The sequence below is a fragment of the Scomber japonicus genome, chromosome 13 (genome assembly GCF_027409825.1).
Source record: "Scomber japonicus isolate fScoJap1 chromosome 13, fScoJap1.pri, whole genome shotgun sequence".
Taxonomy (NCBI): domain Eukaryota; kingdom Metazoa; phylum Chordata; class Actinopteri; order Scombriformes; family Scombridae; genus Scomber; species Scomber japonicus.
In genome coordinates, this window is record NC_070590.1 from 16,157,059 (window position 1) to 16,182,385 (window position 25,327).

General features: G+C 40.8%; 2 protein-coding genes across 3 annotated transcripts; both read left to right on the top strand.

Moving 5' to 3' along the window:
* Positions 1–303: 303 nt before the first annotated feature.
* Positions 304–10,456, top strand: map7d2a (MAP7 domain containing 2a). The gene is made up of 17 exons (XM_053331085.1): positions 304–340; positions 1,994–2,086; positions 2,438–2,575; positions 2,696–2,773; positions 3,363–3,526; positions 3,895–3,991; positions 4,732–4,821; positions 6,575–6,672; positions 6,786–6,901; positions 7,071–7,441; positions 7,545–7,692; positions 7,783–7,957; positions 8,063–8,167; positions 8,282–8,335; positions 8,552–8,591; positions 9,336–9,999; positions 10,198–10,456. Exons 1-17 carry the CDS (start codon positions 304–306, stop codon positions 10,454–10,456), a joined length of 2,727 nt encoding a protein of 908 aa, XP_053187060.1.
* A 2,697-nt stretch (positions 10,457–13,153) lies between these two features.
* On the top strand, positions 13,154–22,288 carry si:ch211-114c12.2 (uncharacterized protein LOC336578 homolog). Of its 2 annotated transcripts, none has more exons than XM_053331644.1 (10): positions 13,154–13,241; positions 15,837–15,899; positions 16,082–16,777; positions 17,129–17,767; positions 20,660–20,775; positions 20,866–20,974; positions 21,139–21,223; positions 21,311–21,382; positions 21,485–21,629; positions 21,752–22,288. In XM_053331644.1, the coding sequence occupies exons 2-9, from the start codon at positions 15,859–15,861 to the stop codon at positions 21,623–21,625; spliced, it is 1,899 nt and encodes a 632-aa protein (XP_053187619.1). In that variant the 5' UTR covers positions 13,154–13,241; positions 15,837–15,858; the 3' UTR covers positions 21,626–21,629; positions 21,752–22,288. The 2 variants fall into 2 exon arrangements, with proteins under 2 accessions (XP_053187619.1, XP_053187620.1); XM_053331645.1 differs by having other exon boundaries at positions 21,139–21,217.
* Positions 22,289–25,327: the final 3,039 nt, after the last annotated feature.

Here is a 25,327-nt window from a genome sequence, read left to right on the forward strand (position 1 = left end):
CGCATCGTCGTCACCGCTCAGTCCCAGCATATCTCTCTCTCTCTCTCTCTCTCTCTCTCTCTCTCTCTCTCCTTCGTCTACACAAGACCCCCCGCTCTTGCCCATCATCCAGCCTTTATAATGACCTTCAGTTCAGACAGAGCATCTAATTGAATGGTGCGTGCTTGTTTTTGTCCGCTGTGGCTGTGCGTACTGTTGCAGTGGTGAGGAGTGGATACCTGTACTGCATTGGCATCACTGCGGAGTGTTTTGAGTGCCAGCGTGTCCACACGTTTGGGTGGAATCAACCTTTGATCGGCTACCATGGCGAAAACAGTCACATCAACCAGTGCAATAACAGGTATGCTCTGTGTATCGTTTGTATGGCTGATCTATCGGGCTCTGTGTTGTTGTGATTGCAGACTCACGAATGACGCAATTGCCATTTCCATCCGCTGCTTGATGTGCATGATGCTGGCTGCACTGACGATCCATTATAAACACTGTTGTGTTTATTACCCAAGGCTTTCACTGGATGCTGCATGCAAACAAATGCAGCGATGCTTTATTTCCTTTAAAATAAACCCTAATCAATAGGCCTAGTGCTTAATTGATCACCAGTAAAAGTGTTTCTTTTTCGCGTCATTGCATCATTTACATGTTCTCATATGGCGATGGGATGTCGGCATTACACCTTTAAATCACTTCACAGCTAAATCAGGCCATGTGTGTGTGTTGCCGTTTTTTTTGGTGATGACGCGACTCAATCGGATAAAAGGGTCCAAAAGGGTGGAGAGAGAGAGGAAGACTAGATTGATGGTTATGACACAGGACAGGCCCATGGATTATACTCTATCATTTTTATGAGCGTCAAACCCCTTTTGTGGGCTGAAGACAGCGTTGTCTCTATAGAGCAGCACAAGAGGGGAATCCTTCACTTTGTTAGTTTGCTCTCCACTCCCTGAAAGAGAGGGGATGCATCACTTTAGGTCAATAATCAAATTTGATACAATCATGTCAGTGACTCTACCATCCCAGAAAGGAGACAAGACTTGCCCCTCACACTGGGACCCTGCTCCATTGAGAATGAGAGAGACACAAGGGTATTTTGGTTAATGTTGGAACTTTTAGACCTCTTTTTAAACATTTGGACAAATGCAGGAGCAATTGAATTGACTGTTGAGCATTTTTACAAAACACTGAAAAGATCAATGGGAAACAAGTCAAGCATGATGAATGTATTCAGTAATTTAGTTAAGACCGTTGAGCGCAAACATTTAGGTTAAGTGAGCAAAGTGACATAAAGCAGCAGCAGCAGAAGCTCTTTTGTCTGCCATCAGCCAAATCACATCAAGGGAGTTGGTGTTGTCTGCCAGGTTCCAGTGCACAATAAAAAGCACTGACTGAAAAAAGAGTACTTTATTTGATCGAATGAAGCGACTGTGTTGGCAGTTTAGCCCACAGTGCAACAAACTGATTCAGTAAATTTGTAGAATTAAACTTTTTCACGTGGTTGTTGAGAGGCTCTTTCTAAGGGAAGGATCCAACTACTGTGACAAGATATAAAACTTGGAGACAGTATCAACACTCAGTAACCACATTAAATAATAGATTTTAAGTATTATTTATTCATTTGTTTGTTACAACTTGTATTATGATATCATCTTTTTATTATTGTTTTATAGTATATCACTACATGCATTATAATTAGCAAATATCTAACATTTCAAATTTTGCATATTTACTCCAATTTAGGAGCCTGTATTTGCATCTTTATTACAGGCTTTTCATAGTACATGAGTTAATATGTGATGTGCCTGTATGTGTGTGTGAGCTGTGAACATGAATTCACACACATCTTCAACACACACATCCTGTGACTGTAGTTTCATGGCTTTATTATACCAGTCAAATTATTAGTTCACACAATTTCTCAGTCAACTGGTGTGAGTTGAGCTTATTTTTTAGATCAAAACTTTAATCTATTCTTTTATTTGTTTCTTTTTTTCATTAGGTGAAAAGATGGCTGCCCCGTCCATCACTCTACTTCCTGACAAGAGATCACCGACAAACAGTCACAGCTCCCCAGCCCGGACGGGAAAAAGCAGTGAGTAATCCTTTCTGGCTTCTTTCGCACAAGTTATTCACTCTTTTACAAGTGGTGTCATCTGGGGGGTAATCACTTAGTGAACTACTGAATGTTTCAGAGCTGTAATTATTGATTGCTGGTTACAGCATCTAAAACACACAACCTGCGACAATCAGCATATCATGCAGAGACAGTCTCCTCCGCTCTCCTTTGTATTGCTGCAGTTTGCCTTTGGCATAAGGTTACTTGGTGTTTTGCAACACAGTGCATAAAGAGCACGTCCACACTGAGCTAAAGAAACCTTCCCTCTGCTGGTAGTACAGCAGCACTGCAGGTCAGTCCTGTGGCGCTGATGTCATACCTCTTAAGACAAAACTGCGTGTGCTCTCTGTCCTTCTGTCATGGGGATTACAGCTCCATCCACAGAGAAGAAGCCGCAATTAAATGGACATGCATCGCCTTCACACTTACCCGCTAACATCAGCAGCAACCATGCAGGTAAACAAAGTAAGTCTCACTATTTGATTCCAATAAACTACCTTTTCTCCCTCATGTAATTAGGCTGCATTGACGTTGCCTGTATTTTTTCTTCTTTTTGTTCTCTGACATCTTCATTCATTTTTTCAGTTGCGGAGGGTTACATGAAGACAGACGACAGGATGCGTTTAGCCAAAGAGAGGCGTGAGGAGAGGGAGAGGAGCCTGGGTAGGTGATGAACATCTCAGAGATGCTTTTATCTTTTTTTGAGACTGTCTGAAATGCCTGCAGGTTTTGGGTTTTTCAGTGCCCCTCAGTTTCCCTGTAAAGTTTTTTTGTCAGGATCTCTACAGTTATATCTCTCTCTACAGTTTAATTGCTTATGGAAGGGCTTTGCTAGCTAGTCAAAGATTAATTCTGAGTTCACTGGGTTCCTGATATGATGAGATGTGTCACCTCAGACGATGCGACTGTAACACACAATAGTTCACAAAAGTAGGTCTCGCACTCACAGATAATCCTGCTGCTCTAGCAGTTGGCTCACGATGACATGGACTTCTATCTTCATAATAATCTTGGGGATGGATTGACGCACAAAATCAAATTCACTGTAATAAACACAAGTTCAGATAACGACAAATGAGGGCGATCCCTCAGAAAAATGTTGGAGCTCGAGTCTTTTATTTCTACTGTTGTATATAACTGAACTCTCCAAGACCAGCTGAGTATCAAAAAGCCACTGGCAACAACATTGGCTCATTAACGCTTATTTTTTTTCCATGTAACCTGTAGCAGCCATTTGTCTTGTCTCTTTCAGCGGCCAGGGAGCAGCTGATCAGGGAGAAGGAGCGCAGGGCTCGGCTACAGTATGAACGCACAGTGGAGGAACGCTGGAGGCGGTTGGAGGAGCATAGGCAGAAAGAGGAGCTCCGCAGAGCTGCAGTGGAGGAAAAGAGGAGGCAGCAGTTTGAAGAGGAGAGGGTCAGATGATAAATATATTATCAAGATCTGTCAAATCTAAGCTTGTATGGTTGCTTATGTGTCTTTTTATTTTTTTTGTGCAGGACAGGTGCAAGATTGTAGTGATCAGCAGTGGTTTCAGATATTCACAATTCATGTACCAGATGTTCTTGAAGACATATAGATATGTAGATGTTAAAAAATGACCGAAACTTCATTCATTTTAAATTGAAAATTGTTGCATATATCTCTCGATTGAGCAAATATTAAATGAGTGAATACATTGTTCACAGCCTCTATAACCTGTTAGGACCTCAAAACACATAAGAATGTTTCTGTTTCACTGTTACTGACATGGCTGTATATTAAAAGTATTGTGTTGTGTTCAGGGGCGACTGGAGGCCCTGATGAAACGTTCTCTGGAGCGCAGCCTTCAGCTGGAGCAGAGGACCAAACGCTGGAGCAGGGGCTGCCCTGCAGGAGGAGGTAAGAACATAGCTTGCAGACAAAGTTAGGGATTGTATTTGATACAAGCATGGCAGACAGAGTGAATGATTTAAAACCGTGAAGCAGCTGGATATGGAAGAAAAAAACATTGTTTTTTTAATTCAAAAGGATTGCAGGTTTGCTGTATCTCTGCGAGATACCATTCTAAACAGTATGTATGCTCTAGGTTTGTGTGTGTGTGTTTGTGTGTGTGTGTGTGTGTGTGTGTGTGTGTGTGTGTGTGTGTGTGTGTGTGTGTGTGTGTGTGTGTGCGTGTGTGTGTATGTGTGCTTGTGCGTGTGTGTTTCAGACATTGCCTTCCTCTTGGCCTGATCATTGCAGACAGCCTGGCTGCTGATGTACGCATGAGCAGAAATGTGTGCGTGTTCCTGGATTCATACAGAGACAGGATGGAGTTACATATCTGTTCTGAAGTCGGTCTATTTGCCTGTGTGGCCCTAAAATGTTTGAAACTTCTGGTGATTGACAGAGGCGAAAGTCAAAATAACACAAAAATGATCGGTGTGCACTGCAGTTTGCTGAAGTATTTTATCTGATACACACCACACATATTGGCTTTAAATCAAATTACAAAAGGGTGTAAGAGAAGTTTATATCACAACATCATGGCTGGTATGTTAACTCACATCCAGGTCTCTACAGCTGGATGAGGAATTGCTGGATGATAAACTGTTCATAATGCTCTGTCTGCTCTGCTCTGCTCCGCCCGCTGCCTATAGGTGACAGTGAGAATGCCCCACTCCCTTTCTCTGCTGCCTCCGCCTTTTCCCATGGCATTGCCTCCCCCCTTCCTGCTGTCAGCGAATCTGGTAAAGTTAAGCCCCTGCCCCCCTCCCCTCCCAAATGTATCCCGGCTCATGTACATCCAACAGTTATGATGTCTGTGTTTGTTTTGTCTTTTGACGGGCTGAAAGTTCACCTTAAACCAAAGGCATATCTTTGTACAGAAGTTTATAGTGTGGTGCATGCATGTTAAGCTGTTCTGTTGTTTTTATCTTTCAATGGTTCTTATTGAGAGAATGTGATACTTTGTGTTTGTAAATTCATCTTGTATGTACTACTGGCTTTAGTATCTTTGCTGTGTTTTTCTTTGCTGCAGTGGTTTTTATCTCTCAGTTACTGCTGAAGTGTGGAAGCACAACACTGTGGAGACAGGCTGCAGGGATGCTAATTAATAGGCAGATGTTATCAGTGCAGGAGCATATACAGACATAGTCAAACATCTATCCAGAAATAATGGTCTGAAATAACCTAATTTTCAGGCAAACCCAAGCTGACACACTTCCATCTTCCTAATGTCCTGGAGGGACATTGTCGAGGCAAACTGCAGTTCGACTACAAGCAGACCACCATGCAGGGAAAAAAGAGGCCATTAAGAGAATGCAAAAGCATCAGCTATTTCAAAGACAGAGTATTGTTGGTAGAAAGGTGTTGTCCTTATTTTGCTTCATTAATTCATCACCTTCAGACTAGTATTGCCATGTGATTTTTTGATTTGATAAACAGATGCTCTCTTGTAAATTTCTCCCACAAGTCTCCGGATTAGTTTCCCCAGATTAGAAAACTCTCAGTAATTACGAACAGGCGAAAGGCCACTGGATTAGAATAATTAGAAACTCTTACTGATCACAAACACTATGGGTGTTATTTTCACTGTTTGTAGATGTGTTTTGTTTTTGTTAGTTTTTTTTATGATGGAGGATCAGGGTTTCAAAGTGAAAGCAGCTAAGTGGTTGTGAGTCTGGGTGCCTGGAGCAGACGTTTTTTGAGATAAATTGCACATGACCTAGAAGAGAAATATGTGCACCAAAATAGACACCGATACAGTCGTCCCACTGAGATGGCTGCACTCTTTAGAGATTACTCTTTACAGATGGTGACAGATGGACGATACAAGGGATGTCAAGAAATGGTTTGCAGTGTTGTACTATGCGTTAAATGTTTAGGACCTTTGCTTTTGTGACTGTGAGTTTGCACAAGGTCTGTGTGTGTATGTGTTTTTTCATTTGCTGTCATTGTTTTGGGTGTGGCAGGGAGAGGAATTCGTTTGGGATTATTGTTTGCAGTCGCCATGCTGGCATGTGTGTGCTTGCATCACACTGCAAGGACGCATACAGACTCAGGATTAATTCCTAGAAATGTACAGACCTCATTATGTCTGACTGGATGAATCAGTTGTACTGCTAGTCGGAGGACAAAGATGTGCTCAATATCTGACCCTGCCCAGTCAGGACAAATACTGGGGAATCAATATCTGCCCAAAACAAAAACTCACTACCACAATTTCAACCAGATAGGAGCAACGTATCACTCATGAAACATGGATGGCTGTATTACTGATACATTTATACCTAAAATTTTAGGTTTGTGGCCTAACATGCAACAGTCTCTCATATACAGGATCATTTCTAACAACTGACTTTAAAATGAGTCTGTAAGCTTCACATGAGTGCAGCACACATTGTCCAGGCAAGCCCCCACTCCCTGGCAACTGTATTAATATCCCTCTGTCACTGTTATTTACCATCATTGTTGATACACATTGTGTTTGTCATCATGCAGCACCCTGCAGCCCTCACAGGTCACCTTTCTGCAGCTCACTGAACCCTGACAGAGCTGGACTTCAGGGAGGATCTCAGTCTACTCCCAATACCCCCAAGGTCAGACCACGCACTTATGCTCTACTTTAGCATACTTACATAACACTTTTGAGAATCAGTCTTCAATGGATACACGCTACAAGATGTTATCTCTTAAATCACCCTGTTTATAGAAAGAACGTCTGCGCAGAGAAAGAAGAACTGCATCCCCAGGTTGTGGATCTCCTGTGAGAAGATCTGAATCTCCTGCTAATGTCAGCAAGCACTTGGCTTCCCCCACTACCTCCAAGTGAGATCATTTCTTTGGTGCTGAATTGAAGGGAGGGCAAAGGTGGCAGTCAGCTGGGGCAAGGTTACCTGGTGGGGGTTTAAAAAGTCAAACATTCATTTTTTTTTCCTGTTATGAAACACTTAATTCTGTCTGTAATAAAAAGCAAAACATTTCTATCTGTGTTCAGGCTGGCCTCTAAAATGCGTGCCCAGTCTCCTAGCAATGCACATCAGTACCATCACTCTCCTATAAGACATCGTCCAACCCTGCTGACTGATGATAGGAAAGCAGAAGATAAGAAGGCAGAAAAACAACAATGCAAGACTGAGACAGCAGTAAAAAAGACTACAACCGACATCAACAACATGAATCCGCCTTCACAAGCTGAGGGGAACGTGGTTGAAATCAATAAAACCAGATCATCTAAGGGTGAAACTTTGGATAAGCCCCTCAAAGGCGACACATCTGAAAGAAATCAGTCCCCTGACAGAAAGGACCACAAAACGGATTTGTCAGAGAAGACTGAATGCAACGCTCAGGATGGAGAAAAGAAAAAAGGTTGATTTTCTACAAATGACATTAAAGTAGTTGTTACCTTACTGAATGCTCAGTTTTAGTACATTTAGATGATTCTTACACCAGTCTTTTCTGTGTTTGACAGAATCAGCAGCATGCATGTCCACAGGCAAGGCTGCAGCTGGCACAACAAATGCAGAGGAGGCTACCAGGTTGCTGGCAGAGCGCAGGCGTCAGGCTCGAGCTCAAAAAGAACTGGAAGAGAAAAAACGAGAACAAGAGGAAGAAGAAAGGTGAGCTCATTACATACATCACAAATTAAAGCATTAAATATACTGTGTGTTTTTAAATGAGTATGATGAGTGTTTGCGCCTTCCAATCAGAATAAAGGAGGAACAGCTCAGAAAGCAACTTGCACAGGAGCAGCGACAGGCTGAGTTGAAGGCTCAGCAAGAGAAAGAGAAGGCAAAAAAAGAGGAAGATGCTCACAGGGTTAAACAAGAAGAAGAGAAACGAGAACAAGATGTGCAAGAGAAGGACCAACAAATGGACAAAGAGGTTAGCGGTCATCATATCCTAATGCTGTATGTATTCGAATATTGTGTCAAGTATGTTCTTTCTACAGTTTCTGCTTGCAAATAGATATCATGTTGATCTTAACAGAGAGAACAAAATAAAGTCCACGCTCAAGAGGAAGCAGAGCGTCAGCGGCAAGATAGAGAACTGCAGACACAACAAGAAGAGGAGGAGCGACAACTAAGGAAAAAGGTTATTTTATACAAAAAGAGACCAAGCCAACTGCATGTTGCACTTCAAATACAATTGTGCATCTCAATTCACCACCAGCTCACACAGTGACTAAATGTTGGTATATTTTTGCAGAGAATTGAAGAGATCATGAAGAGAACTAGGAAAGGTGAAGCTGAGTTGAAGGTAGTGTAAGAGACACCCTCTGCTCTCATACAGTAATCCTGCTGCCTTTAAGCATCTGCTGATTGTGTCATTTCTTTTTCGACCATAATTTATTAAACTGACTTTCTGTTGTCTTTATTTTACTATACTTTATTAAATCCCACTGTTGCTGATACTTTGGTTCTGTGTCCTGATTGCCACAAACACTGACTTGATCATCTCTGTTCTGCATTGAATCAGAAGGAGGAGCAGGTGGAGACAAAGTCCGTCTCACCGCCAGGTTAGTATGTTGTTCAGTCATCCTGCAAATACTTGAGTTTGCTTGCTGTCCCCTGCTTGTTCCACCGCTCCCTGTATGCCTTCTAGCTGTGAAAATGCAAACAGACCTTAGTTTTTATTCATTCTGAGCATGTGCAGCAGTAATCTCAACTGTTTGAGCTGTCTCTACCCTTGATCAAGGGCCAATATTTATCCCGCATTGAACAAATTAGAAGATTACTGATTATTTTAATTATTATGATGCTTTGGCTTTTGCTAAGAAGAATGAACAGCTATTATCTGAGCTGAAGTCGACTATGCTGAATAGAATATCATCATATTGTTTGTGCTTGGGCTCATGCATTTACCATTGGGTGAGTGTTACACAATACTTTCTGAAATATGGAGCAGCCGCCAAGGACTCTTGGTGCTGAGAGGGCACCTTTTACTTTAGACCTGTACCATGGGAGCTGACTGTAAAATTAGCTGCTCTTGAAAATGCCCTTGAAAGAATCATTCAGTGGTCTCTCTAAGGGACTGCACTGAAGATTATGAGCCAACACTTTATTTGAGCTGTCCAGTGTTAATTCTCAACTCAACTGGAATTTGCAATTGAGCCAGTATCAATGTTAGTAATATGCTTTTCCAAAAGTCCTGGTTATATGTGTCCTCTGCTTTCACTGTTAGCAAATGAAATGCAGTTGATGTTACCTGGACAGTCCAAATAAAGTGAAGCCCACTGTGATGTTTTTTTTATTCTCCACAGGGGAGGTAAAGACTGTTCAAACTAATGCTCAGGTGAAAGAGCAAGCAATCAAAAAGGTTGAGTTTCAGGTTAAAGAGCAGGTCCCAGTCCAGGGCAACATGAAGGAGAATGACCTGGTAAAGAAAGAAGTAGCAGCACAGATGGACAATCAGAAGAGTATGCAAGTTAAAAACAACACTCCTCAAGTGACACCAACAAACAGTGTTTCCGACAAGAGACAGGACACCAAACAAGCCAGTGAAGGCCAACTTAACAAAGATGGCAAAGCCTGTCTTCCAAAGGCTAAACAGGAGGAAGAGGTCGAAATGAATGTAAAAAAGCAGCACAGAGTAGACGTTAAAGCCACAGACCAAATAAAAAAACAGCCAACCAAGACAGCAGATGCCAAAGTGAACCAAACTGAGGGCAGTATGATGAATGGAGCAGTTAAGGGTGAGGAAAGTGCCTTGATCAGTTGCCGTCTAACTGCTGAGGTAAGCAAACTGCAAAACAAGCATGTGTCGACAGCTGAGGGTAAAGTAAAAGGAAAGTCCCAGATGGAGGTTATTAGACCCTCTGTGAAACCCCTGCCGGTGGAACACCTATCACCGCCAATCATCAAGCTGGAGCCACTGGATGTGAAGGGAACAGGGTCTGGTGATGAGGTGCAATCCATGGAGGTGAGGTGAGTTATACATTAATCCTGTATTATTGAAGTTGGGACTTGGAAATGTTAATCTTGTAACCTTATTTTCAGAAATATTAGCAGTACTGTTTAGTATCACCACATCACACAATGGGTCTTTAAGTACACCAATGTTTTTGAGTGTCAAGAGTGCCAAATATTATATTTAATAGTTTTTTTTGTGTTATTGCATTTCAGCCCAGCTTCAAAGGAGGAACTGATTTCAATCCCAGAGTTCTCACCAGTTAATGAAATCCAGCATAGCAGCATGAGTAACACCCGTGCTCTTGAAGACCTGTTGGACCTGACAGGCAGCGTCACCTACCCCAAACTGTCTTCTGAAGGCAATGTAGGCGACTGTAACAAGAACCTCATTGGGGGCGTTGTCAGTCCTATGTCAGACTCAAAGCTCATTGGGATGTCGCCTCCGTCCTCAAATAAACTAAAGATCCAGTAGTCCATTAATATCTCTCTCTCTCTCTCTTCCTTTCTCGCTTGCCTTCTCCCTCTCTTCCCTCTCTCTGTCTAACACACGCCCAGGGCGTCATATTTGTAAAATTGGCCCCTGTGTTGCTACAAATATGGGAATAGAGCCATAGAGTTAGACTTAAAGAACTGTAAATCATGACTTGCAATATAACTGAAACATCTCCTACAGTATATTATAATAACATATAGCAACTGACCATGGAAATTATGTGTCAAAGCTTTTTGTTAAATCCTACAATTCTTGTTTTTAGGGAGAGAGCATATATGAAACAGAGTCAGGGAGAGCGTGTGTCTAGAGTGAATAAGTAAAAACAATGACAACAACAAAAAAAGACAAATATCAGGGTTTTAAATATTATAGAAATTATTGCTGACTTATAGTAGCTTGGTAGGAATCTACCATTTATCCTCATTGGGTTTCTCTACTTACAGTCCCAGTACTGGAGAAAAGCTTGCTCACACCATCAAATAATCATCATCAGTGACTGCATTTGTACCTCTGCCTTTCCACACGACCCTCTTAAGCTCTTAGATCCAATTCAGTGTGTTGCAGGAAAAGGCATGATTACCATTTATAATTTTTAATACTTATACTTATGTCTAGCTAATACTGTTTAGCACATTATGCGAGCATGCATGCATTGATGACTGATTTGGCTGGAAGTTATCTGGCAAGCTAAAACCTAACAGGAATCTCAGGACCGCTGCAGTCCTTCATTCTTCCTCCCCAGTGACGTCTGATCATGGGATTATGTTTATTTCATGGCAATGAAATTATTCCCTTTATTTATTTATTTGTATGTTTTACTGGGACTTTCTAACTGCACATAAGTGAGAAAAACTCAAAGCTGTCAACTTGAATATTAATGCACATAAAAAAATAACATAAACACAAATGATGACATTTTGTTGTAGACTTCAGTGACACTCTAACTGGAATTTGCAAATTTGCAATAATTGCATTCATAATAGTTTATTCAAAAGGCAGGGTGCCCATTTTTCAATATCTCCATTGATAAAATGACTTTAACAATAATGAAAATATTGACAACTTCATGTAATTTAAAATGTTGTTCATAGGTGTGCCTTGCTATGTAAAAGGTTTCCAAGGCACAAGTTTAATGGATGCAATAATTTACTGGACATATAATGTCTGGTTATTGATTTGTATGGCTGAAATGCGCTGATGGGGCAAGAATGTTTGAAAGTCAATATTTGTAACTTTGTCTTGTAGCTACAGTATACAGATGCTGTTTTCTCCATCCGTTGTATTATCCAGTGAACTTCTTGAGAAGTTCATAAAATAATTGACAATTGCTATATTGAATTCCTTGTGTCATGTCTAAATGTAATTTCAGTAGAGATGCCTTATGAGGGACCTATCAGTTAGTGGATTTTTGTGCTGACCATGTTACAGTCTTCTGGCTGTTTATGTTTATCCTCTCTGTTAGGCCACTACGATTGCTGTGTTTGACCTGTAATACTTGAACCTCAGTTTAAAATGAATCTTTTCCACCATGCTGCAAACAAGAATCCCAACAGCTTGTTCACATTATCATGTCACCTATAAAGTGACATTTAGTGTTCCCCAGACAATACAAAGCCTGACAATAGCTTTTTGGATTGTCTTAGGTGAAGTAATCATATAGTACCATAGAGTATTTGAAAGTTAGGATTGTACATTTTGCATATTCAAACATTGACTAAAATTAAGGCAAAATGATTAAGTATAAAGAAATAATATACACAACCACCTGAAAAAGTGTTTAACCCACTTCAAACCCATGTTTCCAAACAGTTTATCGCAGTAAAATTAAACTCTTTCAGTTATGTACTTACTGTAGACATTGTGCATGGTTAGCATGGTCATGTTACCTGAAACAATAAAATGTAAAACTGGGAATTCTGTGTTTTTATGTGTGTCTGTGTTAATAAGCAGTTGGGATCAATCACATTTGTAACACAAACAAGAAATGACGAGAAGAAAATGACTAAAGACATGTACAACAAATCACAAAATAAATCACACATATACTATAGAACACAAACATATACTCAGTTGGGTAAAACTAAACCAAATGCAGTCTGATACATCAGTCGTAGATTTTGTTTTTTTAATTATTATGACATATACCTCAACCGCTTGAGTGTACAATGCAGTTTTTTTTCTGAATGCTTAAACAAAAACAGTGATTGTTGAAGCACTATTTTTGAAGCCATTAACACTTGTAGCCGAAGCCGATGCATTACCAAGTGTGCCAAACTGAGTGCATGTTCTCTGCTTCACACTAAGTTTGTAATATTACACACTTGCACTTTCTGCACATAGAATAAGCAAAAGCCACAAGTGGTCTTCATTTATACTATCAGTATGTAGTTAGTGCTTTGTGTGCTTATTCAAATGATGGTTTGTGTACTTTATTGATGCAAAAAAAGAGTTTGAAGAGTTTTGCAAGAATAGTTTGCTTTTGCAAGAGATGTTTAATGTTTTGCTGGTTTGGTGTAAGATTTTGTGGTTAGTGTGTAGACTTCAAAGATAGTGCCTAAACACTCAGAAAAAACTGTAACGATGTAAACAGGGCCTCCAAACTGTCTGCCAGGACATGTAGTTCACACTCTTTCCGGCGGGGGTCGCTTCAGTTCAGCGCTCACACTGAGTCAGAGGGCGAGGACGACACCACGAAGAAGAGCGTCTGAGCTGTGTCGCACGTATCTCTGATCCAGTTCAACGACACGACGACGGCTGGTCTTTGGTAAGTAATTAGCTAAATTATTACATTGCACATACAGGTATTTAAAGTTAAAGAATCAGTATGTATTTGTTTTAAGTACTGGTTATGATGTTAAAATGACTTGGCATGTGAGCCGTGTCTGAAGACGATTCAAACTGGCCTTGTTAGAGCTAACTTAGCTTTAGCGCGATCTGCACGGTTGTGTTGCTAAATATAAACTGACCCGACACGTAATGCTACTGAATTAACTTTTCTACAGTACTAGTCCAGTGTAGGGGTTTGTGTGACCATATAAAAAACAACATAAAGATTGATTCGTGCTATTTTACCTGGCAGCTTACGGTCACTTCTAACTTTACCAAAAATGGAGGAACGATCTGCCCTTTATCTTGAACCAGGATTTCACATCGGGGCTGAAACCGAAGCAGCGACGACCATAGAAAACACACCCAAACCAAACACTTTAATCCCTTTTAAAATCTTACTTTGGTTTTGGTTTTTGCTTTATTTAGTCACCTGGTGTACTTAAATCTACGCCTGTTGGACGAGGCCGCACATGACCCCCCATCTAATAACATTAGATCAGGATCAGCTGTTGTGATAGATCAGTCTCAATTTAGTACCAGAGACGCTAATCTATAGCTGCTTGCGCCAAGAAAAGTGGACAAAGGTGATACATTTGCGTGAACGTGTGAGGTGATTAATTTTTTTAAGGTAAACGTAACAGTTTCGATGTAGCGATTGCGCAATCATACGATCTGAAACTCTCCCTGTTTGGACGCTTGTTGCAGTCATTGGCCGTAAAGTCTAATGTGTACAAACAGTAAAGTCTAATTTGTACAAATAGACGTTTTATTGAACAACTACGTTTTATTGAACAACTACATAAAAGTAGTTCAACATCAGAACATCTGATCTACAGTAGTTTCGCCCATACTGTCACGTTGATTTGATTTTGATTACATACTACCAGAGTGAAAAGGCGTGTTGGATTAAATCACGAAGAAGCAGGAGTGCAGAGTAATTTCCCATTTAATCCGTGACCGTACTGATTAGGTTAAGGCTGACTCGTTTTACCTTTATCTCTCTGATCAATAGGTTAAATATTAGTACGCTGGGCTGTTGCAGTTTTAAATCTCTTCTTTTGGGAAAATAATGCACATTTATTGTTGCTTGGAATCGCATAATTTGGGCAGTTTTTTAGTTTTTAGTACATGCAATTGTATTTAGTATTTCAATTGAATTGTGACAAGATGTGACACGAGGTTTGGTCAGCATTTTAACTGTAGGAGGAGAAAAGCTGTCATAATTTGGAAATGTATCATATAATATAGCTGGGCAATAGAGATAAGATCAAATATCGTAATATTTTTTACCTAACACCTTGATATTGACATATGACATTATTGTAGGGATGATCATTGGTGCTCTGAAAAAAATATTTATATAATGACATTTGTGCTAAATAATCAGGATTAATGTGGATTAAGAGGATAAAAGCTAGAATAGTCTTAAATTCAGAAAAATAAATAACTCTACAGTGATGGAGTCTTTAAAGACCGTGTAAAGTGAATTCAGACATTTTCTTCTAAACACATTAAATAGGTCATACATGTATTTCTAAAAAAAGTGTAAAAAGCATTTCAACCATTTAGATTTGAATTTTGGCGCTAGGCTTCACAAACTGTGTTTCAAGATTTGTAATCGCATAACGATTACGTGGCGATTGAAACTCATGACGTCACAGAGGGGTCCTACTCTGCAGTGGAGACATGGCCACTGAGAGGGCCGAGTTAGAGGACGGTTCCTGTAGAAGTTCCTACCCCCTCCTTTTACCAGGAACTCCTGCAGTGGAAACGCGGCTCATGTTTCTGGTAGAGGTGGTGACTTTGATTGACTGGTGACAACATTTTGCAGATGCTTCCTCACGAGGTTCTTTAGTGTTGCACAGATTGCAAATAGCTTGTGTTTTTTACACCACCGACATGTTTGTTTGAATCCGACAGCTAATGATTCAAGATTCAAAAGACGTTATTGTCCGTCACATCGTGACAGGGCTCAAAACTAACTGTCGGATTCAAACAAACATGTCGGTGGTGTGGGACTTCTTCAAATGAGACAGATAAAACACAAGCCATCTGCAATCTATGCAACGGGAGCATCTGCAAAAAGTTTCAACATGACAACATTGATCGGATTGGTGAATTAAGACATTACAGCCAATTTCACAAATTGCATAAAATGCAAAATATTGGCTGATCTGATATAGCCAGATTGGCGTAAAGCCTAGTTTTTAGTATTGTTAATGATTAGGCAACTTTTATCTAACTATCTAGCCTGTCTAAAATAAGAGTGAGAACAAGAAGGCGAGAAAATAATTTTAACTGAAATTGAAATATAGTTTTACTTACAGATTTTAATGGGTTACTCACTAAAGTATGAGAAACACACATGGGGACAACTAGCACCGCCTTACTTCTTAGTTTAGTACAGCTTTAGGTCTTAGTTTCAACATGGAGTCTGGGTAGGTCACAGATTGTGGTTGGTCTTAGATATCCAGCATTTTATCTGCTTACAACTATCAAACTCAGTATGTTTTTTTTCTCTCCCCCATAGATTATATCACTTACTTTCAAAGATGGTTCGATCACATTTTGGACCACCACGCCTGAAGTCCAGGTAATGTGTATTGATTTTGTTCAATCACATCCAGATGCTATTGTGATTAAATAATTTGTTATGGGTAATAACGATGATTAAAGCTATATTAAAACTATATTCTTGCCCTTTCCCACCAGAATGATAAATACATTGATGTTATTTGGTGTAATCCACTTATTTTTTCCTTTGTCTCCATCCAGACCCTATGGAGATGGTCATGGACATGGTATTGGACCCAATGAAGGCAATTACAACTCGAACTCCAAAGGTCGGAGAGAAGTCCAGGGTTACCAAGGAAAGGCCCCCTTTAACTGGAGAGAATCTAGAGGTAGAGGACGACCCCCGGTTGTCAAAAGAGTCCCGCTAATGGGAGAGCAAAGGGAGCCACGTTTCAATCACTGGAAGTCCCCAAATCAGGATTCCTTTCAATCATACCCTCCCAAAATGGAACCACACCATAACCAGAGGAGGCATTCTCCATCTAGGCAAAACCGCACCCCCCACATTCAGCATCATTCATCCTCTCGCAGTCCTGCACAAGGATCCCCAAGTCAAAGGGGCCCCCCATTTCATGGCCACCCCTCAAGTCACAGGTCACCCTCCCCAAGACATTTTCGCAACCACCCAGGCGACAGGAAGCCAGGTCCTGCACCACCCTACCAGGGGTCTTTCAGGGGCCACAAAAGGCAGTCAGGTTTCCCCCATCAGGATCAAAGGAGTCGAGACCCTCGTGGGAATTACAACCCCAGAGAAAGACCCTATGAGCACTCAGGTCACGGCATGAAGCGCTGGAACGAACCTGGAGTGTTCTCTCATCTGCACAATGGAGAGCACGGGCCCTCTGGGTCACAGAGGAGCCCCAGAGAGATGCAGGGGAGAGGCTCATGTCCAGAGAGGTACAGGAGTGAAGCAACAATCCCAGCTGGGTAAAATTGTTAAAAGGGAGGCCTGAAGCTGGCCCTGTCCTCACAGTCACAGGGGTCATAATGATTACCTCTACTCTGCCCTACTCATTATTATTAGAGGGTGTTAATGGGGGTCTGATTTAAATGTGGTTTCACCTGCCATTGAGAGGAATGTTACGTCTGTAATTGCTCTGTGAAAATTTACTTCTCCTTCCTGTTTCATTCTGTCATGGCATTATGAAGGGGCTGCATTAAGATAAAAGTTAAAAGTTCCGCCTCCCACTTAACATGGCAATGGATCTGTCATTGTAATGATTTCTCTATTGTCTGATGGATATGCAGGTGGTCATCTGAGCAAGACTCCAGGCGGCAGCGTGGTCCGGTGGAGAGGCAGGGCAGCAGATCCCACAGTAGAGAGCGGGCACAAGATGTCCCTCACCTGCCCCCTTTCAGATCCCCCTCATGGAAAGGAGGTCCATCACCATCATCCTCCTACCACAGAAACCCTCAGGAGAGGCTAATGGCAGGACCCCGCAAGAGGAGGATATCAGACATCAACCTGCCCTCCTCAGACCCTGCAATGGAGCATGGCAATCCAAAACACGCCAGGAGAGAGAGACCTCAGCTACTCAGCATTCCCAGGCAATTTGGTGGTAAACCTATGCCTCTCAGGGATAGAAGTCTAGTAGTTAGAGGCAGACAAATGAGAGCAGAGTCTCTCATGAGGCTCAGAATACCTCCATCCATCAAACCCAAGCCTCGTCTGGTTGATTCTGCCTCACGGGGAAATGTCAGCTCAGTTCTAGCTATCAGGAAGAAGCGTTTCCAGTCAAATGCAGTTCCCCTGAAAAAGCAGGAACCAAGGAGGGAAAAACCACAAGAGTCGCCTGAGAGAGAAGAAGAAAATTCAAGCAAGTCCTCGAGAGACTCTGATAGCAGAAAAGAACAGGTGGAGTCTCGCCGGTCCTTGAACACACACAGGTACGGTATTTTCCTTCTAGCACTGTTCGAAGGGGCTTGATGATGATTAGGAGTTCAAGACAGAATGTCTCTGTATGAAGTGCCAGCTGTGAAAAAAGGAGATAACACGATGCGCTAAATGTTCAACACTGATTCTGTTGGTGAAAAGCAACAAAAGTTTTCGAATGCCTCCCTGTCTGCGTGCTGCATATGTTTCACATTACCCTCCTATCAAGTGAGCTGAAGAGAAGTTGTTAAATTTATGCTCCAGTTATGCAGCACATCAGTAAAAACCAACCGGTTTGAAAACCTGACAAAAATATTTAATGCTCCTGATGAGGATTGTGGAAAAATTAGTTGATCTGAGCTGTTGAAGGATTCCTCAGTTTATCTGCGGTGTGTCTTAAGATTGAACGCAGTGCTCTTCATCACGCTGTGAAGACCCCTTCAACCTCGATATCAAACAAAATGAAGCTGAAGTTACAACCTGTAGTCTTAAACAGTCTGTGTGTGTGTATGTAAATTGAGGAAATTAAACACGAAGAGGACTGCACTTAACATCACTTAAACTGAAATCGCCCTGCGGAGACATTTCAGTCATACATGGACCTTGGGAAAAGAGAAGCATGTCCAACGCTGGCTGTCAACGACACTAAAACATGAGACCACAAAGTTACAAGTCAAAGAATTTCCAAGAATGAAGCTGTGAATATAATCACAACGTCAAGATGGAGAACGGTGATTGATGCTGGCCACTGAGAAGACAAAAGCCATAAAACGAAGAGGAGTTTCTGTTGATGAAGGACATTACTGGTGACCATCAGTGTTTAAAATAGGTTTTGAAGTGCTAAATTCACAAATTGGAACATAACTCAGTTTATGCACTTCAAATGACAAAAACAAATGTTTTTGTAAAGAAGTTCAAAGTGGTTCTACCTTTAAACATAATTTAAAAAACAGTTGAATAGTTAAGACAAAAAATCCAGCAAACAAGTGGTCCTTTTTGTCTAATTGAGCAAGTCAACATATGATTTTTTAAAAAATCTTCATACAGTCATCATATACGTGTTATAGACGTGGAGTCATGCTGAGTTCATGTCACACAAGTGGAGTCTGGAAGTGGAAATGCAATGCACCGTGTGAAGTGAATTAAGTTATGCTGGAGGGATTGGCTTATTGGAGTGTAATACAAGTTTCTGCAAATGAAGTGACAGCTTGTGGATGGTGCATCATTCCAATTCAGGATTTTCAGAATTAAGGAGCCAAACTACCACTACTACTTACGCTTCATACATTGCATACAAGTGCTGGAGTTTTCTGCCTTGCTACAGTTATGAAGGTGCAAAAAAGTTTCTATAAATACCCCAAATATTCAGACATGCATCAGGCTTTTAAACCATGACAAAGCCAGGGAATAAAGTATCTTGATGAAATACACCAGCAGTGGTCAAGTCAACTTTTGCAGCAATCGAACCTTAGAGCGACCATAGAGCTTACAAGATGGCCACCCTCATTTTAATCATACCAATAATGTCTGCAGTGAAATGAGCCGTGACTACTTCTTAAGCATGACCGTGAACACGAAGGAATCTTCATCAAACTCTGGAAAGGACGAGACAGCAAGGCTAAGAGAATGCATTTACTGGAGATCATGATTAAAATGAACTTTAAACAAGGTGAAACACTGAGATTGCACGTGGCTAGAATTCCAGCTAGATACTGCATGGGAACAGATGCGCTCAGCTTGGTCTTTGCATCCTTACCATACCACTTTATTATGTTCTTACTGAAGTGAATGCATTCGGACCGGACCCACAGGTCAGCATGTGCTGTGGTCAGTTCCTGTGTCTAGTCTGACATGTGACCTAAATGTACTTATCAGAGATGTGCATCAGCAGACTGAGGGAAACCAGAATATTCAGTAGCTGCTAACATAACCAAAGTCTATGTCACCTAAACAAACCTGCACATGTCAACCTGCTGAAGATATCAAAAAGTGGTGGACAAGAAGATAATGTCTGTGCTCCTGCTGAAACTACTCCATGAAGAAGAGAACAGAGCACTGTGCTAGCTCTTTGACTGTATTTTTACAGCACAACCAATCAGATGATCATCATGCTCAGTTTCCCAACTTTTAAGAAGAGTAGAAGATCTACAGGAATAGAAGTCTTGCAGTACGCTGCCTTGTTCATGGACTGACAAGCACTGGACCATCTCTTAAACCTTGCAGCACAGCTATGGAGAAGAAGCTGTTACATGGACATTTGACATGTTAAGTTGGATGTGCTCAGGCATCAACTTCAGAACTACAGAAGTCTCAAATGTTTATCTACTCTCTGATGCACATCTGGAAAGGCTTTTCTTTTACTGATGAAAGTGAAGACTACTCGAGGAACAATTAGGAATGACCTGGCAGTCAACCTTGTGAAGATTTGAAGTGTGACAATGAAAATAAGGCTTTGTCCTTGTGTGTCTGGAAAAGAGATGATAGAAGATTTTGATGAAGTGATCTAGACCAGTATCTAAAAGTCCTCTCCAAGATTTGCCGGCTTTAAAAATCACTGAGTAAATGAAGAGAGCTCAGATTGATTCAGGGTACAAAAATAGGAGTAAAGAAGCATGGACATTCCATGGTTTTTTGTAAGTACCCATGTGTGATGCGTGGCTTTATAATCATTTGTCTGCCTGCAAAACAGTGCTGTTCATTACTGGTTTAAATTGCATTACAGCTGACAGGTTAATTTGATATTTTACTTGCTTTCTGTTTCCTTTAATACAGATAACTTGAAAGATGTGACTTTTACATGTATCCAGGCCATATTTTAAAATGTTCACACACTGATTGAAGCCTTACATGCAGCTGGGATAGGAATGTGGATGTTCTTAACAATGCCTCCACTGATTTCTCCTCAGATCTTCTCCCATAGAGAAACGTGACCTTGTTGTTTTGTCCCACTGGCCTCCCGGGCCAAGCTCATCCTCCAAAGACGACTCACCTTCAAAGGATCACAGCCCAAAGCCCAAGACTGGTAAGTACATTTCTTTCTGTGTTCATTGTACAACTGATTTGTAATGTCTACACATCTCATCATTTTATACACATCCCACTCTTTTTATAGAGCGCAGTTCCGATGCAGATGCTGCATCAAGCAGCCGACTGTCAAAGACTGATTCCAGATCTTCACCTGAAGACAGAAGACAGGAATATTTGGATAAGAGAATGTTTAGGTACATTTCTCACAATCAAAGTCTGTTTTTTCAGTGTTTGAACATTTTTCTACTCTGATTTGTTGCTATATGAAAACGTCTTAAAGATTAAAAATGGTTAGATCCAATTCAAAGTTTAATGCAGACTGTGTCTTGATTCTAATGGTCCCCCATTTTTTTTGCAGACCATTTAATATGATGCATGACAACCACAGATCTGGGAGACCTTTCAGGAGACCAGGACCCGGACCCGGACCCATGCAGGTGAGTGTAACATTAATCACATTGAACTGTGCAGAACTTGTGCTTCTATATTTAATTGTTTTGTTATTCAATCTTCACTCTTGTGTTTTACAGAGACAAAGGTTCACTGGTGGTCCAAGGAAGACAGGCCCAGAACTATCAGGAAATGTTAGAAGACCACTCATGGTATGCATATCTTTTTAAAGGGATATATTGGGGACATTTTAAAAGGGTCATTGAATCCTACTTTGTTTTGAACTAATACTTGAATTTCTGGTGTTTCATTAGGAGAGCTTAGTGATGCGCCCCTTCCCGAATCAGAGACCAGTTTTCAGAAAAAGTCACACTATCATGTCCAAATACCGCAACATGAGAGTGATGCGTCAGCGAGTGCCATATAACAGAGGACCCAACCAACAACGCTGGTGATAAGCGGTAAGTTATCCAAACGTGTGTATATGAAAGGGCTCCAATCCTGATTAATTGTGACAAAGCGATTTGTTATTTAGTGTAAGATCTTCAGGAAATGTTTTATTCAAATGTTTTTTTCTTGATCTCAGCACAGTCTCTGTCTGCAATATGAGGGTGGAGAACATGGTGCTGGATGGACACACACCCCCTTCCCCACTACAATCCCAACCTACCTGTACAATGTGGAGTTGTTGTTGCTTACATTTGTTCCCAAGTGTTTCAGTTGCATCTCTGAAGTATTGCAGTACTTTATTTTAGGATTTTTGTAAAATACACATTGTACTGTCCTGCTTCCCCCCCCCCCCCCCCGTGTATATGATGATTTGAGAGTTGCTGCTGTAATAACTGCAGTCTTTATTTCACTTTAATAGTTTTTGCATTTTCTTTTCCTACCAGCGACAAATCTATCAAGTTTGTTAAGTCAAAGAAATGTTTACTTTAATATCCCATCTTAATGTTTTGTGAAGACTTATCACATGAAACGTCCTGTTTGATTAATCATGGGTGTATTGATTAGACGCTGAAGCTTGTCAAATGACAATTAGCTACCACTTGTAAAACTTGTATAATCACATGTTCAGTTTATTGTTTGAGACTTGAAATAAAGTTTAACAAGCTCTATATGACAGTTGTCTTTGTTTTTCTTGTAGATTTGGACTGCACACAGAATCACTGATCTGTTATTTCAGTTATCATGAAAATGTAATCCAGGGTTTCTCAAACATAACTCATTTTTATAATCCAGATTTTGATGAGCACTGTAAATAATTCCTCACACTGTTCAAATATACCGTAATAACTTCAGTAGAAATGACCAAGAGCTGAGGAGCATTTCAGGCTGTTGCAGAATCTCTTGAATCCACTTCTGTAGAGAAGTCAAACTACCTAACTAAAATCCAGTATAAATTCATATACAAAAATACTGTCCATTAGAGAGGTGTAACATGGTATCTTCTACATCACTGAAAAGTCCATTCTCAGTGTTTGTATCCTGAAGGCTCCAAATTTCACGTTTATGTAAACTGCATACCATGAATGGCTCCAAAGTAGCTGTGATATCACAAATCTCACTCAAAGGTTCACACTTTAAACTCAAATTTCTGGTGATGAAAGAGAAATTTCCTTTTAGTATCAAACTACACATCAATTCTGCACAGTGAAACTCAATCATCCAACTCTAGGAACAGGAAGCAAAACACACTTTTAACTGTAGGGGAACTTTGAAGTTCAGAGACTCACAAGTGAAATTTAAAAAGAAGAGGAAGTGGTTTGTTGACTAAATTTATGTTTGGGTCAAGCTTGCAACAGTTTCTCTTTCATTATGAGATTACACTTAACTAAATTATTGTGTTTAAACTTTGGAGAGGACCCTCCAGAACCACAAAACATTTCACAGGCTGAATCAGCGTGATGATCAGTAAACTGAACTTCACATGTAAAATCAGTGGAGTGCCTCTTTAAGTAGTTTAAACATTTAAGGTAGGCCACTCAAACTAGTTTCTGACACTGCAGAGGTGAATGGGATGCAGGGATCCGCTTTCTCTCTCCCTTCTTGTGTAACTGCGTGTCAGCTTGTCCCTTTAAACACCAGCTCTCGCCCTTTAGTCAACGACGTCCTTTGCACACATGCTCCCAAATATCACAGGGGCACAGCAGCAATATTTGGGAGCAGATTGAGTGGAGCACCACTTGGTCTTCCTGTGCTAAATTTAGCCCTGACAGAACCACTTCTCATCACAACATACTCTGCAGACCACAGAGGGTTACAATGGATGGTGTCAAGTTACCGCAGATGCTGCTGTATCTCACCAATGAGGCAGACAACACAAGGTGAGTGTGGCAGATTGTTTACTGTAACTGTCAATAATCTGGTTAATTGGTTTAGTATGTTTACTAATGACTATATAGTCTGTCTTTTATTGGTCCCAGCATGTGTTGCATATTTGTTCACTGCCCTGGCATGAGAGAAACAGCTACCTCTGCTGAAGCATCCAAATTTAGTTTCTGCCACTTTCTCTGAAGTCACTGCTATATTATTGAGAATGCAGTAACAGTGAAGCTAATTGTACTCTCTAAAAGGTGTAGCATGATTTTTTCCTCAGCAGGTTGCACTGAGCTGACTGTCCTCTTGATTTCTGCTCCACTGACTTGCTCCAATCTGTCATTTATAGATGTAGACTTAAAGACTCCGCAGGTTTTTCTGTCTTTCACTCTGTCTCCTTCCACACTTGTATTCCTCTCTGTCACGATGGGCAACTATAGCTCAGCCCTCATTCCTGGTAAGCCTGGAAACTATTGTTGTTAACATCTGTTGTAACATAATTTGAAATACTACCATGCTTGAATGTCGCATGTTAAAGGCTGAATGTTAATGTGAGCTTTGGAATCATTAGAAATGGAGGAAGTATGAAACTGGCCCACGTTTCCTATGGTGATGGGTGTGGTTTTAACTTGTATTTTATGTTTCTCTCAAAGACACTGAAGAATTTGATTCAATTGTGTCAATGGCGGAGAGGCTGAATGAGCAGGTAGCTCATGCTGCAGATGAGAGGTTACAGTCAGAGCTTCAGTCTCTGGGAAGTATATACTTTTAATAGTTATATATCTACAGGCTATTCCTTTACTATATTACCCAGTTAACTATTATAACTTCACTGTATGAAAAGAGTGTGTGCTTGTTTGTGTCCCATCTGCCCTTGGGATAAATTTAACTTTTCTGAACTGCCTCATACACGCACACACACACACACACACACACACACACACACACACACAAGCACACACACACACACAGCCATGTACAACAGAAGATATCTGCTTTGACTCCTTACTTAAAACAAGATTAGAAGGTACTCAGTTTACAGTATGTAATCTATGATCTTTACTCTCTGAATTATATTTTTAGTCTTGTAATCAAATATTGTGTTGAAAGGCTTCTGTGGGGACTCATTTGGAATGGGTGAAGTACCCTTCAGTTTTTTACTGATCAGACATCTCAAACTAGACTTGACTTACAGGTAACACTCACGATGGAGGCGGAAAGAAAAGAAAACCAGAGTGAAGAGCTGGGTTCTTCAGCACAACAGGAAAACTCTAAGGAAACAGCAGCGAATGGCCTTGTCCTGCCTGTAAATATAAAACCACACAATTCTCTCCATGCAGCATTATTGTGCTATGTTAGAGTACATTTTTATACCAGGTTTGTGTTTTTTATCATTATTTTCCACAGGCAGCTGAACCCAAAAGTGCACTCACACAGTCCTCTCTTCCCAGTGCTGCGCAATCCTTCTCGTCTCTTCTACCAAAAGCTCTCGCTGCTGTTCTTCAAGTGACGAAGCCCCCGGGCCACAGCTCCCACCCTCAGCACAGCAGAAACCCACCAAATGTGCAACAACTACAGACAGAGCTGAGAGAGCTGAGGGGTGACTTTGAACAAATGAAGAGTCAGCACAAGTATGGCTTTGATACTGTAATCTAGCTATTGATGCCTGCATATTCTTGTCATCCCTATTCCACAACTCTTAAGACACATCCAAACATATATCTACTAAATGTGAAACAAAAAACAGTTTGAATGGGCAAATATGGGCACTGACATCCTTGTTTGAACTGGTAGCCTCAGCCAAGTGAACATGTGATTTTCTCATCCCTGCATTCCCT

What these genes read in the sequence shown, in the direction of transcription:
- map7d2a (XM_053331085.1), top strand. Translation starts at nt 304, where the DNA reads ATGGCGAAAACAGTCACATCAACCAGTGCAATAACAG. An exon ending in GGGCTGCCCTGCAGGAGGAG is followed by an intron (nt 3,992 to 4,731) that starts GTAAGAACATAG and finishes CGCTGCCTATAG; the next exon opens with GTGACAGTGAGAATGCCCCA. An exon ending in TCCTGCTGTCAGCGAATCTG is followed by an intron (nt 4,822 to 6,574) that starts GTAAAGTTAAGC and finishes GTCATCATGCAG; the next exon opens with CACCCTGCAGCCCTCACAGG.
- si:ch211-114c12.2 (XM_053331644.1), top strand. Translation starts at nt 15,859, where the DNA reads ATGGTTCGATCACATTTTGGACCACCACGCCTGAAGTCCAG. An exon ending in AGAGGCTCATGTCCAGAGAG is followed by an intron (nt 16,778 to 17,128) that starts GTACAGGAGTGA and finishes ATGGATATGCAG; the next exon opens with GTGGTCATCTGAGCAAGACT. An exon ending in ATGTTAGAAGACCACTCATG is followed by an intron (nt 21,383 to 21,484) that starts GTATGCATATCT and finishes GTGTTTCATTAG; the next exon opens with GAGAGCTTAGTGATGCGCCC.